Below are 18,182 nucleotides of genomic sequence, written 5' to 3' on the forward strand. Positions count from 1 at the left end.
TGTGGATCAGTATTGCAGAGTTTTTCGAATGGTATAAACAGTAGTTAATGGGAATCGGAAGGTTACTAGTGGTTTTGAAATGAGTTTCTTGTAACGATATTATATTTGGGTTATGCATTTTTATCAAATTTTGCAATTCAATATAATTATTACAGTAACCTTTAATATTCCATTGTAAAATTTTTAAACCCATAAGAGAATATTAAGAAAAAAGGAAGAGCAAATGCAAGATATAAGAGAAATAACTAATAGATTTATACTCAATACTAAAAAATAATGTTGTTTAAACATCACTATCCGTTTCATTATTATCTGCATTCTTAGTGCACAGTTTTTTGTTGTTTTTGGCTGGAGAGATTTTATTTTTTAACTCATTTCTCATCCCCTTAGAAGCATTTTTTGGGAGAACAGTGACTGTTGTCGGTTTCTTCAACTTCGATGTTGTTGGTGGTGTTTCATAGGTTATGTTCTCCTCGTGTTTCTCTGTTCTGTTGTTGTTATGTTTGTTATGTTGTGTATCGTCGTATTTGACGACGTTGCGAGTTATTTGAGCAAAAGAGATGTCGTTTGGATGACGTTGTTTGTATTTCTCTAATGCTGTTTTGTGGTCAACTTTTTCTACTGTTTTTATTGTTTGGAGTTCTTTAAATTTTAGAAAAACGGGACATTTCTTATTGAGGACGGAGTGATTATTTTCACTCCGATTCTCTTTCACGCAGTTAATGCATTTTGTTGCTTTAACACAATCCTCATCGTCGTTTAAATGTTCTTCTTCACCGCAGTTAATGCAGATTTTATTATTTTGGCATACAATTGTGGAATGCCCATATCGAAAGCATTTTCGGCATCGCAGTGGCATGGGTATAAATGGTCGTATCACAGACTTTTCGTAACCTATGTTGATGCTCTCCGGTGGGCTTACTGACGAAAAAGTTAAAATAATAAGTCCGGTCTCAATAAGAGAATCATTGACCTTTTTTAAAATCTTTTTCACTTCAGTAACATTTTGTTGTTTTAACTCGATCAAGATTTCTTCTTCGGGGATTCCTCGAAGGTCGTTGTTGTAAATAACGCCTTTGCTACAATTGAGGCGGTTGTGTTCTTTTACTTCAACTCTAATATCAGTAGAGAGAGACACAAGTTGAATAATTTTAGTGGCTTGAGTAGCATTTTTGGTTTTAACGAGAATTTCTCCGTTTCTCAGTTTTTTACAAGTATCCACTTCACCGCAGACACTATCGATCACTTTTTTAATGAGGAATGATGAAACGTTTTTTAATGTTTCTTTGCTATTTATTCTTGTTATTAATACAAATTTAGGACCGACGGTAATGTTTTTAAATAGTTTGGTTTTATCCAGTTCAAAGACGGCTGAATTAGAAGATGAACTCATATTGATTGTTTTTTTTTTTTTTTTTTGTAATTCGCTTGAAAAGTTGTCACTGACGTTAGCACAGACGTTTGATCGCTTTCGCTGTCAAGAGACGGCAACCTGGCAATTTTATTCCATAAGCCGAGCTTAAAAATGATTTCCAGGCGCGTCGGTCTTGTTCGCAGTTCTTCTAATTTGAAAGGACCCTATTCCGAGATGTTCGCCCATGTGCTGCATTTCGAGTTTGCTCGAATGTGAAACATTTTCCCAAATTTGGTGTGCTCCATTTCGAATTCCCAAAAAAATATTGGGAATATAATTCGAGCACATATAGCCTTGTGGATTGAAAACGAAATGAGATCGTACGTGTTTTTCTGAGCACGTACACGTTGAAAAAGAACGCTGAAGTAATATTTAACGTGTTTTTACAATATTTATTTAAAAAATACAGTATTTACGTTAGTTTAATTTTACTATAAAATTAAAGAAAATAAAAAAGGACTCTTTTTATCAAAAACAGCGCGTAACATTTTTGAGATCAATCTGGCAACTCAACCACCACATGATCAAAATAAAAATAGAATCTATAAAAAATCTACTTTTAAGATTTCCAATAGTCCTTTTAATAATGTTTCTTGCAGATGTGTGCACTTTATTATATCGATGTTGACAAGATCTCCACTTGTTTATGGGCGTCATCAAAAATGTTTCTAAAGCGTAACCACTGTCTCCTAGAAGTCAACTATTTTGCATACCATTTCCTCTTTTGTTAATGCTGCCTAGCTGCACTCATATGCCAAATAAAAGCATCATGGCTGGATCCTGGTCTGCAGCTGTCCACAGCTTGCACACACTTTGTCTTCCAGGACTTTCATTACTCTCCACAATATTTTACACATTATTGTGCGATCAACACTTATATTTAAAGCATTTGCCACTTCCCTCTGAAACCCACCATCTTAAGGTTGCTGCTAACCGCAGGCTTTCTCTCAAAATATCCATAAATGCTTATTTTAACACGTTCCAGTATCTTTAGACTTTTTCTGGTAGAAACCAGGGCCAGCAGGCATATTTTTTCTTAATTTTGTTGTGAAACAAATTGCAAATTCCAATGAAACATATGTTTTTTTATTGAACACATTTCGTAACATATTGAACACAGCTATGCTTTCGAGCCGCACTCTCGCTCGAAAATGAGCACACCATTTTGAACAACATGGGGATTTAAAAAAGTATGGGAATTCAAAAACTCTCGGAACATGTCACATGGGCGGTTGTCTTCCACATGATATTTCCATCGGATTTGTGGCCTTCCCCTTCGGCGTAAACCATCAGTTGGCTCGCTTTTATATGCCTTGTGACCTTTGGCATCTTCATCCATTATCACAACATGACTTCATGGTTCATTCGACGACGATAATTCAAAAGCTGCCTCATCTGCTTGCTTCAGATCCATTCACCACCACGGGTAGTATCGGTGTATTGTAGAGTTTAAATTTGGTCTGGCGAGACGTAGCCATGTAGCATGTTATGGCCAACCATATTCTTCTCCGGTTTTCAAAGCTGATGTTGTTAGTTTTGTTTACGTCGGAACTGAGGTATATACAATCGTTGACTACCTCGAAGCTGTAGTTTTCAAGTTCCACTGTGGGTCCGAGTCTACTGGACGTCTTGGCCTTCTTGGCATTTACTGCCGGTCTCAATTTGGCAGACTCCTCAATTCGTTCAAAGGTGACTGTTACCGTTAGCTTTGCTCGACGCATTATGTCGATATCATCGGTGTAGTGTTACTAGCCTAATGTTGTGCTGTTTGGTGTACAGAGTGTCATTTGACATTTGCATCTCTTGTGACCTTTTCCAGCAGGATGTTAAAAAGCTCACACGACAAACTGTCACCTTGTCTTGTTATACTGCATAGCCGTATTAATTTCGCAGGAATGCCGAAAGCAGACATAGCTTTGAACACCTCTGAGCGGATGGGACTGTCGAATGCGGCTTTGTAGTCAACGAATAGATGGAATGTGTCGATTTATTTTTCATGGGTCTTTTTCAAGGTTTTGGCGTAGTGTGGAAATCTGGTCTACAGTAGATTTTCCAAGTCTGAAGCCGCATTGATACGAGCCCATAATATCATTGATCACTGGCTTTTTTGGTTCACGGACACAGGATGCTGAGGTTCCAAATTGTACTAATCAGCTGGTTCATACTCCTGACCAGCATCTGACCATCAGTCTTGAATAGTAGTCTTGGGCAATCTCGTTCATTTCAGTGATCGAACGAACTAGATCATTTTTTAAAAGTGAACTAGGTCGTTCACCTCGTTCAGTTGTTTATATCGTTCAAATGGTTACTTAGTTACTATACGTAAACGTAAAATACTACTGCAGCATTTGATCTTTTAAGCACCGAGTTCCATGAAATGGGACAACAAGTGTTATTTTATATGAAATTGTTCTTTGACGCCGTTCAGTTGTCAGTGAAGAAAATGCAATCTCGTTCAGTGACAGACGGCGTTCATTGAGCAAAGTCATTCAGTGAGCAACGTCTGAGTTTGGTAAACAAAATCATTCAGTGAACGACAATAATAAAAACTGAACTATGTGGTTCACTCGTTCAGTGAACTGACTCGTTCAATTGAAGTAGGTCGTTCACAAGACTATTGAATAGTTCGGCTGGTAACCCATCGGCACCTCCTGCTTTATTATTCTTCAGCCGATTGATTGTTATTCTGACCTCATCTTGGTATACAATATATACCGTCATCTCTAATTGTTTGATTACAGGAGAATGTGCTATCCCGATTATGTAAAAGCTCTAACCACTGATAGAGTTGGAAATCTCGTTCTTGAAAAAGTTCGCTCCTTTTCGATACGATCCGCTAAATAAACTATTTCATTAATTTCATTCCTCTAGGACAATAGTCCACCTCAGTTAATTCTTCCAATGGTCGAGAAGATCTCACTTTTCACTGCGCATATTGAATTCCCATAAATATTGTTTATTTTATTGCATTAATTTTAAGTTATGATTACATATAAAAAATAATACTGCAAAAAAGTCAGGCTAAATCTCAGTTTGTTGTTTTTTATAAAAAAAACAACTATTTATTAGTGGGGAATGTATGGCATTGTTTGCCGAGGGGTAAGGCAGGGAAGACTATAGTTTCGGATCACGCCACTGATCCTCATCAGTTCCCTTACCCAACAAAAAACTTAAAGTTATCAAATAGCAAACATACTTTTCAATCCGTCATTGTACAAATCTGCTTTAATATCTTTCAATTAGCCTTTAGGGAAAATTGCAAACAAATCGCCATTAACAATAAATGCAAATTTAATTTCTTTTTTTATTGGATTGGGATTCAAATTCATTACAAATATTGGTTTACTTTCATTCTCTTCTCGTTGCAAATAAAAAAATGAAGCAATGCCTCACTAAATTACACTTGTGCAACGCCCAAAGAAAATCGGAAAAAATTGAAGTTGCAAATCCATGCATTTCCACACCCTTATGAACTACTTTTACTTCGGCAAGGCAGATGGAAAAATTGTGAATAAAGTTTTTCAATTCAATGATGTGGAGATAAAAATGAGTTTTTAATGATAACGAAGCCGTCGTGTACTGTTGAGAGCTAGAGGAATTTTCAATTTAGATGATTACTTGTTACATCGAAGCCTAGAAGACCTTTGATGACGAAGGGGTGTCAATCTATAAAATAATAAGAAAATGCATTTAAAAAGTGTTATCATCTGATTTTATATTTTATATACAGTAGTTTTGACAGGAAAGTAAAATGTGCAGCTATCAAAAATCACTTACTTGTCTTAATGTTCTCGTAGGTGAATTCGCTGCATAAAAATGGAACAATGTTAAATTTTCTGCAATCCGCGATCAACAATAAGTATATAATAATGAGAAGTACACTGAGTAGATGCTATATCGCTTCAAATTTGATTAAAAATATAAATACACTTAAGTGCTAGACTGTCATCGAAATCTTAGGGTATCTTATTCTGTGCACTTATCACTAGAACTACTTGCTGAGTGCATTATCATTTGGGCATTGCCTTTATTACTAATGCACCCCAGAAGCTCACACAAGCATTTTCAATTACGCAATAAATCTACGCTTAATATAAATATTAAGGCCTGGCAATTGTAGTGCATTCAGGATTTACCATAAATATTAGGTTGGGGAAATGAAATCCATTATTTTTATATGAACTATAGGACTCTATTTAACATGTTTCGGAATGTGCGATTTGGGCCAAATATGCACCGTTTTGTTGTATCAGTTGTTGCTTCTTAATCCCCCTCTCATAGAAGTCCTGCTCTCTATTTGCAAAAAACTCTTGTAGTCGATTTTCACAATCCTCCCGGACTAACGTTGTCCTGGTGGAACACGACACCAGTCCTGTTGGCCAATTCTGGCCATTAGATCAGAATTTAGCTTTTGGTCATTTAGAAGCAACCTTCTGGTCGTTAGTCCTGGTTTGGCCGCCGTTTGAGGTGCTTCACCGCTCTTTGACCATGATCGTTTTCGCACAGGGTTATCGTATGTGATCTATTTTTCATTTGCAGTCACCATCGTTTAAGAAATGGGTCTCTCTCTCATTCCTTTGGCCAAGGCTTCGCAGATGGAAATTCGATCGATCCTATTTATACTATCAGCCTTATGGCTAATGAGGGTATATACACTTTTATACGGTGAAAATGTGCCTCATCGAAACATTAGTTTTAGACTCCATGTTTCTTTTGACCAATTTGCGTCCGTGCGTGCGTTGTCCGTCTGTCTGGCTCTCGAATGGAATAACCGATTTCATCCAAACTTTGCACATCTTAATATTTCATCCAAACTTAGTTTAAGTTCGAAGATTGGGATTATCGGTCCACTCATTCTTGTACATCCCCAACAAAATAGCCAAAATTGTGTTAAAAAATGCAAACGGACTATCCGATTTTAACGAAACTTTGTACAACCTATTATCTTTACCAAGCCTATATCACGTAGGAAGATGGGACCCATTGGTCCACTCCTTCTGGGACCTCCCTCACGGAAGGTCAAAGTTTTCAATATTTATAAATCCAATATCAGGCTGATAGAATGCCTGATTTGAACAAAACTTTGCACAAACTTACCTTTACCAAGTCTAGATCAAGTCCGAAGATGAGACCCATTGATCCACTCCTTTTACCAAACCTAGATCAAGTCTGAAAGTGAGACTCGTCTGCCCTCTCCTCTGGTCCATCCTTCAAAAAAGGTTCAATATTATATATTTGATCAACATAAAACATCTTTAATTAAACATATACCTCATATAAAACGCATATCTGTCGCGCAACACCGACTGACACTTTTTTACTTATTTTTCTATGAATTGGTGTGGCACCCAAACATCGAACATCATTTTGAATCCAACTTTGTGTAAATGCTTTAAAACAGTTTTATGGTCGATTTTTAGCTCCTGGGCTATGTTACGACTTCTAATATGCCGGTCAACTTCGATCATTTTTCCGATTTTATCGACATTTTCTACGACCGGCCTAATGGATTTCTTTTTCCCCAACCTAATATTATCTATATGTTTCTTTAAAGGCTCTGAGAAGAAGTACCAGTAGATGTAGACCCATTAGTTTCATATGAAAGTTTTTAAAATGACCCAGACCCTTTAGGGGAGGTACTTGGTTTAAGTTTGAAAGTAACGATGCGAAAAGTTTGGGTGAAATCGGTTGCTCCTTTCGCCTCGTAGCATCACCCTCATTTCGTTCTGACCATTCTGCTGCAAAAATAATTAATTAAGCTTTTACCGCAATTACTATCCAATCATTAATTCCTTTTAATCTGCTTGAAAAGTAATCACTCAATAATTCATCTTAATTAATACAGGTGAATATCATTGATAAGCTGATGCATTAAAGCTGATATTCATACGAAATTCGAATATCCACAGTTCATTGGAAAATCGCTGTGAGGTTCATCTCATATATCATTCATTTCGAGCGGTGGTTGAACTTGTTATAGTTTTTCATCACAACTATTTCTTTTTCTTGTTTTTGAGTTGTTGTAATTTTCATATTTCTCGTAATGTTTTGAATTGGTCATAAATCATTTTCTATGAAATACAATGATGGAAAACAGCACTGGTGTAAATTTCTCGTTTTCTTCTCATTGCATAGTAAACATGGGGAAAATGGAAGTAAAGAGCAAATAAACAATTTTCATGTTTTGCATTAACATAGAAATTTACATACCACACCGCATCGCACCACAGCAGACCAAATGATGATTTAGATGTTAATTTTTGTTGATTGTGGAAATGGCAAACTGGTAGCGAGGGCGAAATTTGTTATTACTTCACAAAGATTTACACACACATTTTAAGGTTTATTTTTCTCTTTTTTTTTTTTTTTTTTGGAAAATATTTCGTTAGACCAGATAAAAGGTGGTAGCAAAACCCACAACAGACCTACCAACCAACGGATGTGTGTGCTGTCTGCCCGTCCATATGTGTTGTTGGAAAACTGAAATATATTTTGAAAGAAATTGTAACATTTTAATTGACCATAACAATAACGAAAACGCCGGTATTTTTTGTACACACATATCAATGTTACACAATGTCCGGAAGACAGATAGCTGTGAGATATGAATGGGTCTTAATTTTATGAAGATGCGCAGCGGCTCCACACCTATTGTAATCCAATCTAGGTAATATGGTTGTGCAGTCAGACCATTGATATCGTATTTATACGAGGTTGATTTAGAATGTATCATGAATTTTGGACCGCCTAAGTTTTAAAGTCCCCGGTCCACTACAGTACTAAAATTGCACCATTTCTACAAAGCGTTCTGAGCGTTCTCTTCATTCAAATTTGCATTTACCTTTCACACCAACATAAAGCGGAGCCTAATACAAAAATATGTCTACTTTTATCAACCTATTCAAATTACAATAAAGAGTGCGTTTTCTACAGTCATTGTTTGAATTTCCAAATCCACTAAATTTTGATTGCATTTAGAATTTCCCATGCATTTTAAATATTCGAAAATGGTTACTTTGCAACTCCATACCATACCATATAAATCAACTTTAATACGTTGCTCCCCTAAGGCCTATCACCATCTTGCCAGGCAAGATCCGCGGACGTCGAGTGTCTTGACACACTTGCTACCGAAAAACTTCGGTGAGATTAAAAGCTATTCCCTGTAGAACTGCGAACTGTTCACTCACGGACTAAGCCTCTGCCTTGCTTCATAGCTTCATATGGTAGAAGTACCATTAGAACTAGTAGCTACAGGCTCCTTACAGTGGAACCATCACTGAAAGAGAGGATATAAAAAGGATAACCTCTTTTGAATTGTCTTCCACACCTGCAATCGCAGACTACCCACAGATTATCATCAAAAAAATGTTCGTACTTGAAACTGAACTGCAAGCTCTCCACAATGTAACAACCATTAAATGGAGATGGGATTTACACCGAAAACCTCCCTCGTAAAAACACACCAAGTGCCGCATATGTCACCCACGACCGAATCAGTTAGATCCTAACCATCCTGAGTACCCTGACTACCTATTGTAACTAGGTCTCCAACGTCATCAGTACGTGAATAACGTTCTCACTAAAACTACAATCCGGAGTAGCAGAAAAAGTTCGCACTCATGGGATATGTTTGGATGTCTCATACCAATATTGGCCTCGTTCAAAATTGCAACGTGTTTTTTTAATTCGGCTGAGATTGCCTAGTAGACTCTATAAAGACCCACAAAACCTTATTGATTAAAAAGACTAGTGTTTCCCTTTTTAGGGTTATATCTGCTGTCGATAAATGTAATCGGCATCGACGAATTAACGGTGATCGGAAACGGCTGTCGTCGGTAATTTGCTATGACGATTTAGTGAGGCTGTTGTCGGGTATTGGCAGGTTGATAGGCTAAGAGGATTTAACGATGATCGGGAACTGTTGTCGGAAACCGACCATGACTGTTAGTAATACATGTTGACTAAAAGAGTTCGTACGAACTACTATATCTAACTGCGAACAGTAAGCCGAAGTTTCCGTGTGGAACAATATTGCGGTGTAACATCGTGAATGAGAATTATATGGTAGTGTAGAAGACGTGGGTAAATGTCGACGCTTTCATGGGGACGTCATCAGGGATGGTCCGTATGACGAATTTTCAGGGTTTCGACTGTCAAAACGTCGAAAACGTCATATACCAGTAATTTTCAAGAACATATATTATTTTTACTGTATATCTGGCTATTCTTTACTAGAACTAATAAAAAATTTTGAACTTTTTTGAGAAAAAAAATTGAAATTCGATATGGATTTGAGTAAAGCATACGTTATTTCCAAATCGATAAATGTAAATAGCTATTTTATCAAAAACCTAATGGTTTTGAGTGGGTTTCCGACGTTTCTGACGTATATATTATACGTCGGAAATGTATGTCATTTACGTTACTGTTTCTGACAGGCCATCTCTGGACGTCATGCGAATTTGTTGCTATGGTGGATGGAACGATCGTCATTATTATTCAAATGCAAATTTTAATCACTTATAAATGTTCACTATTTTCGATGCTTATCGTTAATCCATGATTTTGCTTCTTCTTCCAAAGTATATATATTTTCAATTCTCTAAATTGTTTAATTTAACGTAACAATGGCTGTCGCAGTTAAACTTTACAGTAGACTTCTAAAGAGCCAAGACTATCCAAGAAGCAGCACCATCTATTTATCCATCAAATGACCTCTTCTGTCTTTATTTGTCAACACGTTCAATATCGAAAATTTTTGAAAACGAATAACGGATTTATAAATACATCTATATTTGTATGTATGTCTTTACAACCTATCGTTCCAATAAAATTGCTAACATTACACTTTTAAAGTCCATTGAAAATATCTTAAGAACCCCAAATTTTGATTTTATTATGCCTTCTTCGTCATCTCTTGACTTTATATGAACTGTTAAAATATTCATTCTCTTCATTTATTTGTCATTGTTTCTGCCACATTAATTTTCTCAAGGATTTTTCTTCATACATATTGTACTTCTTACATTTATGGAATAATTCTGGTTACTCCCCAAAAAAATATTTTTGGCCATCACTTCCGCTGTGACGGTACTATTTTGTTCGTTATGCGATTTTTTTTTTCATTATTTTGGGGCGTATTTGCAATTTACAATTGCTGTTGAATATTTTTTGGGTGCTGGTTAGTAGGTTGGTTGGTTTCAGGCATCATTGAATTTCCTTCACAACAATCGAAAAATGTTTAAGCGCCCAAGCAATGGAGCGACCAACCAACCATATGGCCCAGCAATGGCCAATATGGGAATACCGATACTGTGTGTGATTCATTCAATCATCATTTATTACGGCATATTTCGTATATAATACCAGATACCACCATCCATGGCATCCACAGACAGAATCAAATGTGCGCGTGGCATAAATATCGAATATTCTCCGCGAATAGTTTTCCAATTGTAATCAATGGAAATTAATTTTTGTTTTTAATTTTTTCTCGTTTTGTCGTCGCGTAAGTATTGCTATTTGAGATATTATTTCCATATCAATGGGTTCTGTGAAGAGCGAATGAAATGTTTTTAAATTTATTAAATTTGCAATTGAATTGAGAATACAATGGACCATTATGGTGGATGTATATTGAACAAATTTAAAGTGCTAGTGTGTGGTCATTCGAAGATATTTTTTTTAATAACAGGATTTTTATTTAAAAACAAGCTCAATTGATTTTTCCGGAACTTATTGAGAAAAACAATTTTTACAACTAATTTTTATTATATTTTTATATAGTAGTTGTTATTGGTTAACTAACAATTATTTTCTTCTTATATTTTAGGTAAAACGGGTAAATGTTGTACTAGTTGCTTTTTAAACCTGTATCACTCTTGAAAATATACCACTTTAAACTGTAATTCAGTAAGTATGCAAATGAAATGGTTTCTGATTTCAAATCTGCAAAAAGTCAACGGTTTTCGAATAGCGAATTTTAAAATATGAGTGAGCCATCAAAACACTTACAATTTTTTGTAAATCAATAACCTGGAATGCCAAATTACAGCCAGGGCATTCCATATACAGGGTGTATATAAAAAATAGGGGGTGGCGTAGTGCATCAGAATACCGATGGAAAAATTCATACAAAGTAGTTTTCAAACACTTGCAAAAATAATCAATAAAGCATCTACGAACGAGGATAACTCAAAATATCTACACCACCCAGAATAAAATATCAACACCAAATTAGCAAGGAACCGAACCACTACAAAATTACGGAGATGTTGTTTCTTTGCAACGATAGATGGCAGACTACAGTAGACCAATGATCTACTTAACTGGAACAAAAAATTATATGTAAATGTGTTTTCCATCCACCAAGATACTTATGTTCGAAAATACCTTTGAAACATTCAAAATGCCGAAAATTTTGGTACCTTTGTATAAATAGGGGTACCTTATAATAAATAGAGGTAGCATTGTGCAGTGGATAGTGTGTCATACTATAAACCGAATTATCAGCGGGTTTGAATCCCAGCGAAGGTTTTAAAATGGTTTTCGAATAATTGCAAAAAAAGCTTACACCCCCTTCGACATCAGATCCATCCAAAGTCCTATGACAACTTCTCCATCAACGTCAACACATGACGTTTACACAAAATAAAAATGACAGGAAAAAGCGTCATCCAGAAAATAATGACAACTCCAAATAAGCAACGACCAGAACCACTTCATAAATGAGGCCTCCAGATGAAATAGATCCGAATCCCTATAACATTATAATAACCAACCAAGGCATTAACAAATGAGAATAGCTCAAAATATTTCCGCAACATAGAAGAAAATATCAACACTTAATTAGCAAGGACCCCAAACACGGCAAATTATGGAGGTATTGTTTCTAGGCAACGATAGATGGCAGGCTACAGCAGATCCATGATCTTCTTAGCTGGAATAGAAAAATTGTGAATAAATGTGCTTTTCATCCGCTAAGAATCCGGCATCCCACTTATGTTGGAAATGCCGCTGAAGCCTTCAATCCACCGATAAATGGTTGGTACCTTTGTATGGGGGCCTTATGATAAATATGGGTGGTTTTGTGCAGTGGATAGTTTACCATATTATAAACCGAGTTCGAATCCCAGCTAGAAGGAAACATCTTTTAAAAATTATTTTCCAATATTTGCAACCCTTAATAAGGCAGGACAAGAAGTAAGAAAAGGAAAAAGAAGAATGACTATATCGGAGACTTTGTAGAGGATATGTGTGAGTTACTTCGATAGTGGTACTTCTACAGATGGTATCATGACAACCTCCCCATTTACGTCAATGCATGAGGATAACAAAAAATAAGAATGACAGGAAATAGAGCCTTCCAGAGGAAAATGACAACTCTAAATAAGCAACGACCCCAACAACAAAATTCAAGCAGGCATTGTTTCTAGGCAACGTTAGGTGGCAGCTCCACCATCTAGGACAGACTACAGCAGACAAAGATCTACTTAACTGTATTAAAAAAAATTGTAAAGTATGAAGCTAGAAAAAAGGACTAATCGGTTCAGTTGGCGATACTTTGTGGAAACAATGCTTCAAAGAGCTTCAAGCTTTATCATAAATATTGACACCATTATAGTGATTTCATTAGACAGACGGACATTTAAATCGACATAGATTATCATAGAATGTATTTTATTATTATTTCTGTGGTCGCCTACAAATATTTCGCAGTATTGCAAAAAAATGTAAAATTTTAGGAATAATGTACCAATTAATGAAAATCTAATCGAAAATCGATTCTGATTTTGTTCACGATTCGACTTCATCCCGAAAGCTACCATAAAATCAACAAGAAAATAACAACCTTTATTATTGTTCATTTTTGTTGTTTTCCATTCCGCTATTAATTTCCACAATAATTATCATTATCACTTTCATCTCTTGTTGAACCCTTTACAACATAACAAATAAAGTAATTTCCTTGGTTTTCTTTTTCTTGTTCTACATAATTAACAACAATCCTCTTTAACACATTCCGTCCGGTACCGTGTAATATAATCCCCTTGGGAAAGTCAACAATTTCCCATAAAAATATGAATAAAGAATATATTAAACAGATAAAGAAGATTTTAATTTATGTTTTTTATTGTTGTTGTGAGCACATTTTGCAGTTTTTCTCTTACACTTTGACGTGTTCTATTCGCAGCAATTTTCAGTATTCACATGCCCTTATGAAAAATTGTGTAAAAATGGAAATTATTCTTAAGCTCTGCTAACAGGGTGGGGGGAGCATATGAAACATGTTATACGCAAGTATTGGAATTCTTCTGGGTTTTCATTTAGTTAATAAAATCAGAAAATACAAAGATTAATGAGTGGTTTGGGGTGATTTGTTCTAATAATATTACGAACAAAATGTATTTTGTAAACTATAAAGCGGAAAGGGAACAACAAAAGATATACGCCATATATGCCCTACAAGATGCATATATGGCATATGCAATATATGTATGAAAGGTTTTAAAATATAGCTCTGAAATTTTGCACAGATCTTGCAATTACTAGGATTCTTGGTATTGTCTAGGTGCATGTTCTGAAGTGGATGTAATTTGGCATTACGGTTTCTAGAGAGTTGAGAAACCTCTTTGCAGAAATTTGTTGATATAGAACAATGTTTTGACATAACCCTGGTGAATATTAAGATAAATTGTTAAATATCATTCCCTCTAATTTCTTGAATATACAAGTTTATATCTCAATTTTCCAACATGTATATAAAATATAGAAATGCGAAACAAATTTTTTGCGAATTTTCCAAATGGGTTAAAAAGTACTTGACACACGCGTTCGGAAAAAAACTTTAATTGCAGAAAAATATCTGTTATGGTGGGCTTTGAAGATTTGATTCTTAAATGCAAAATATTCTGTCATTATCCTTCATTCTCATGATTTTCAGTAATACGGAGTGATTAGAAAGGCCATTGCAATATTTGACTCCAAAAGCTATTTCAGTTATCCGATATTTTCAGTTATGCGAAGTTTCACTTATACGGAGTAATTTGTGGGCATTAACCTAAAATGTAATGGTGCAGGAAATCAATTTCACTTATCCGATATTTTTCAGTTAAGCGACTTACAGTAAAGCGGAGTCGACTGTATATGAATGTCATGTGTCGATGTGTTTTTCGTGGGTCTTTTCCAGGATTTGGCGCAGAGTGAAAATCTGGTCAATGGTGGATTTTCCAGGCTTGAAGCCGCATTGGTATGGTCCAATAATGTCATTGACCATTAGCTTCAGTCGTTCACACAGCACGTTCTATATACATTCCTCTAGCCAAATTGTATCAATTAGCTGGTGCATGTTCATGACCAGGATCTGACCACCGGTCTTGAATTGTTCCATCGGCACCTGCTGTTTTATTGTTCTTCAGCCGATTAATTTGTACTCTGACCTCATCTTGGCTAAGTGGTTCCGGAGTATCTTCTTCACCGCCACTATTTGATACCAGAATCTTTTCAAAATGCTCCTTCCAGATCCTCAGCCGTATTGCTACTGTCTGCAGGGTTGCCCTATAAGCTGCGTTTTTAATGTCAGTAGCATTACGACACTCCTGATCGTACCAGGGGCCTCTGATTGTGGTTTTTGGTACTCAAGTGTGGCTTTTCCTGCAAAATATGTTTTTATCGGGACAAGAAGTGCTTTCGTCAAGCTGGTGGGTAAGTTAGAGGAGTGGGCTTCTGCTATCTGTTGTGTTTGCAGCTTTTCCACGTCGAGTTTCCGTGTTGTGCATTCCACAACTGCACAATTAAGGAGGCGTTGTTTCTGGTCAACGATAGGTGGTAGACTAGATCACACCCATGATCTAATAAATAAAAAAAGTCGTTGGGTATCAAATTAAAGCAGCGCGGCGGACGACCCAGCACTGCCACTTCCACGTTTTCCAAATCTGAATTTGAGTTCGAGTTCCCTGTTGCGTACTTGCAGCACCATTTTCGACTTAAGGGGAGAAGGGAAGACTTAAGAGAAGATGCAGCACCATTTTCGACATAAGGGAAGACTTATCCTTAAGGGCATCCGTCCCTAGGCGTTTTTGTATCTCCGCTTCATAGTTTAGACGGCTTTCGATTGTGTGCGAACGTTAGGTAGAACTGAATTCATTTCATCAGGTTTTCACAGTATCACACGGGGCACTCTCGTGTTATAATCCATGTCAAAATTTGTGAAAATTTATCGCACGTGAAATTGGCTTTCAAGTCACTGAAAACAACACAACACATGGTTATACGTAAAGTCGCTTTGAGTACTTTTATGCTAAAACACGTCAAACTTACTAATAAAAATTTTCAATTTAAAAAAATTTTCAATCTGGAATAAAGTGCAACATCCAGTCGTTGTGACCTTTTGTTGTTTTGCTTCTTCCTCTTCTTTTGCTTCTATCAATATTTGCCATTCCTACACATCATGACCAGAAACATGAATATGCATGCAAAGAATATAGGTAATCTAGTTAAGGTACAAATATATATGAGCGTGAAGATAAATTGTTGAAAGTTAAATTGTAATGTTATTAACAGAGCTCTGTTAAGCCATTAACAGAGCTCTTTTAAAAGGTTAACAGAATTGAAAAATAATCAAATTTAATAGATTTTACGATTATTTTTATTTAAAATTAATAAAAATAAGTAGGATTAGGACAAAATTACCAAATGTGCTACCCCAATTCAATAAAACATAAAAATTACTGCACATGCAGCAACACTGTAGGTATTTGCAATTAGGCCCACTGTCCGAAAATTTCAAAACCTGGGACTAAGCGAATACCCACGATGGAAAGGTCAGTCCATGGGCTTTCAGAATATATATAGTTTATATCCGAAATCAATTTCGGATATAATAAATTTTTCGACTTTTTTTAAAATTGTACAATTTAACAGTAGCTCTGGTAATTGATATGGTCCAACTATTAGGCCCACTGTCCCGAAATTCCAAAACCTGGGACTAAGCGAGTACCCGCGATTGAAAGATCACTCCTTGGGCTTTCAGAAAATATATAGTTTGTATCCGAAATCAATTTCGGATATAATAAATTGTTTGACTTTATTTAAATTGTAAATTTTCTGGTAATTGATATGGTCCAAGTGTTAGGCCCACTGTCCGAAAATTTCAAAACCTGGGACTAAGCGAATACCCACGATGGAAAGGTCAGTCCATGGGCTTTCAGAATATATATAGTTTATATCCGAAATCAATTACGGATATAATAAATTTTTCGACTTTTTTTAAAATTGTACAATTTAACAGTAGCTCTGGTAATTGATATGGTCCAACTATTAGGCCCACTGTCCCGAAATTCCAAAACCTGGGACTAAGCGAGTACCCGCGATTGAAAGATCACTCCTTGGGCTTTCAGAAAATATATAGTTTGTATCCGAAATCAATTTCGGATATAATAAATTGTTTGACTTTATTTAAATTGTAAATTTTTTGATATCTGATATGGTCCAACTGTTAGGCCCACTGTCCGAAAATTTCAAAACCTGGGACTAAGCGAATACCCACGATGGAAAGGTCAGTCCATGGGCTTTCAGAATATATATAGTTTATATCCGAAATCAATTTCGGATATAATAAATTTTTCGACTTTTTTTTAAAATTGTACAATTTAACAGTAGCTCTGGTAATTGATATGGTCCAACTATTAGGCCCACTGTCCCGAAATTCCAAAACCTGGGACTAAGCGAGTACCCGCGATTGAAAGATCACTCCTTGGGCTTTCAGAAAATATATAGTTTGTATCCGAAATCAATTTCGGATATAATAAATTGTTTGACTTTATTTAAATTGTAAATTTTCTGGTAATTGATATGGTCCAAGTGTTAGGCCCACTGTCCGAAAATTTCAAAATTTCAAAACCTGGGAAATCTAATGATAAATTTTTCGACTTTTTTTAAAATTGTACAATTTAACCGAAGGTCTGGTATTTGATATGGAATTAGGCCCACTGTCCCGAAATTCCAAAACCTGGGATAAGGAGTACCCGCGATTGAAAGATCACTCCTTGGGCTTTCAGAAAATATATAGTTTATATCCGAAATCAATTTCGGATATAATAAATTGTACAATTTGACTGGTTTGATATTAAATTTGTAAATTTTCTGGTAATTGTTATGGTCCAACTGTTAGGCCCACTGTCCGTAAAATTTCAAAACCTGGGACTAAGCGAATACCCACGATGGAAAGGTCAGTCCATGTACTTTCAGAATATATATATAGTTTATATCCGAAATCAATTTCGGATATAATACATTTTTCGACTTTTTTTTTTTAAAAATGTCCATGGGCTTTCAGAATATATATAATTTAACCGAAGGTCTGGTAATTGATATGGTCCAACTATTAGGCCCACTGTCCCGAAATTCCAAAACCTGGGACTAAGCGAGTACCCGCGATTGAAATATCACTCCTTGGGCTTTCAGAAAATATATAGTTTGTATCCGAAATCAATTTCGGATATAATAAATTGTTTGACTTTATTTAAATTGTAAATTTTCTGGTAATTGATATGGTCCAAGTGTTAGGCCCACTGTCCGAAAATTTCAAAACCTGGGACTAAGCGAATACCCACGATGGAAAGGTCAGTCCATGGGCTTTCAGAATATATATAGTTTATATCCGAAATCAATTTCGGATATAATAAATTTTTCGACTTTTTTTAAAATTGTACAATTTAACAGTAGGTCTGGTAATTGATATGGTCCAACTATTAGGCCCACTGTC

General features: G+C 35.8%; 1 protein-coding gene across 1 annotated transcript; it reads right to left on the reverse strand.

The window, feature by feature from the left end:
* Window positions 1–283: 283 nt before the first annotated feature.
* On the reverse strand, window positions 284–3,135 carry LOC133326987 (uncharacterized). The gene is made up of 2 exons (XM_061535594.1): window positions 3,041–3,135; window positions 284–1,115 (listed from the first exon to the last, which is right to left on the reverse strand). The coding sequence occupies exons 1-2, from the start codon at window positions 3,133–3,135 to the stop codon at window positions 284–286; spliced, it is 927 nt and encodes a 308-aa protein (XP_061391578.1).
* Window positions 3,136–18,182: the final 15,047 nt, after the last annotated feature.

The sequence above is a fragment of the Musca vetustissima genome, unplaced genomic scaffold (assembly GCF_032173495.1).
Source record: "Musca vetustissima isolate MV318-11 ecotype Yass unplaced genomic scaffold, APGP_CSIRO_Mvet_v1 utg93520, whole genome shotgun sequence".
Lineage (NCBI taxonomy): Eukaryota > Metazoa > Arthropoda > Insecta > Diptera > Muscidae > Musca > Musca vetustissima.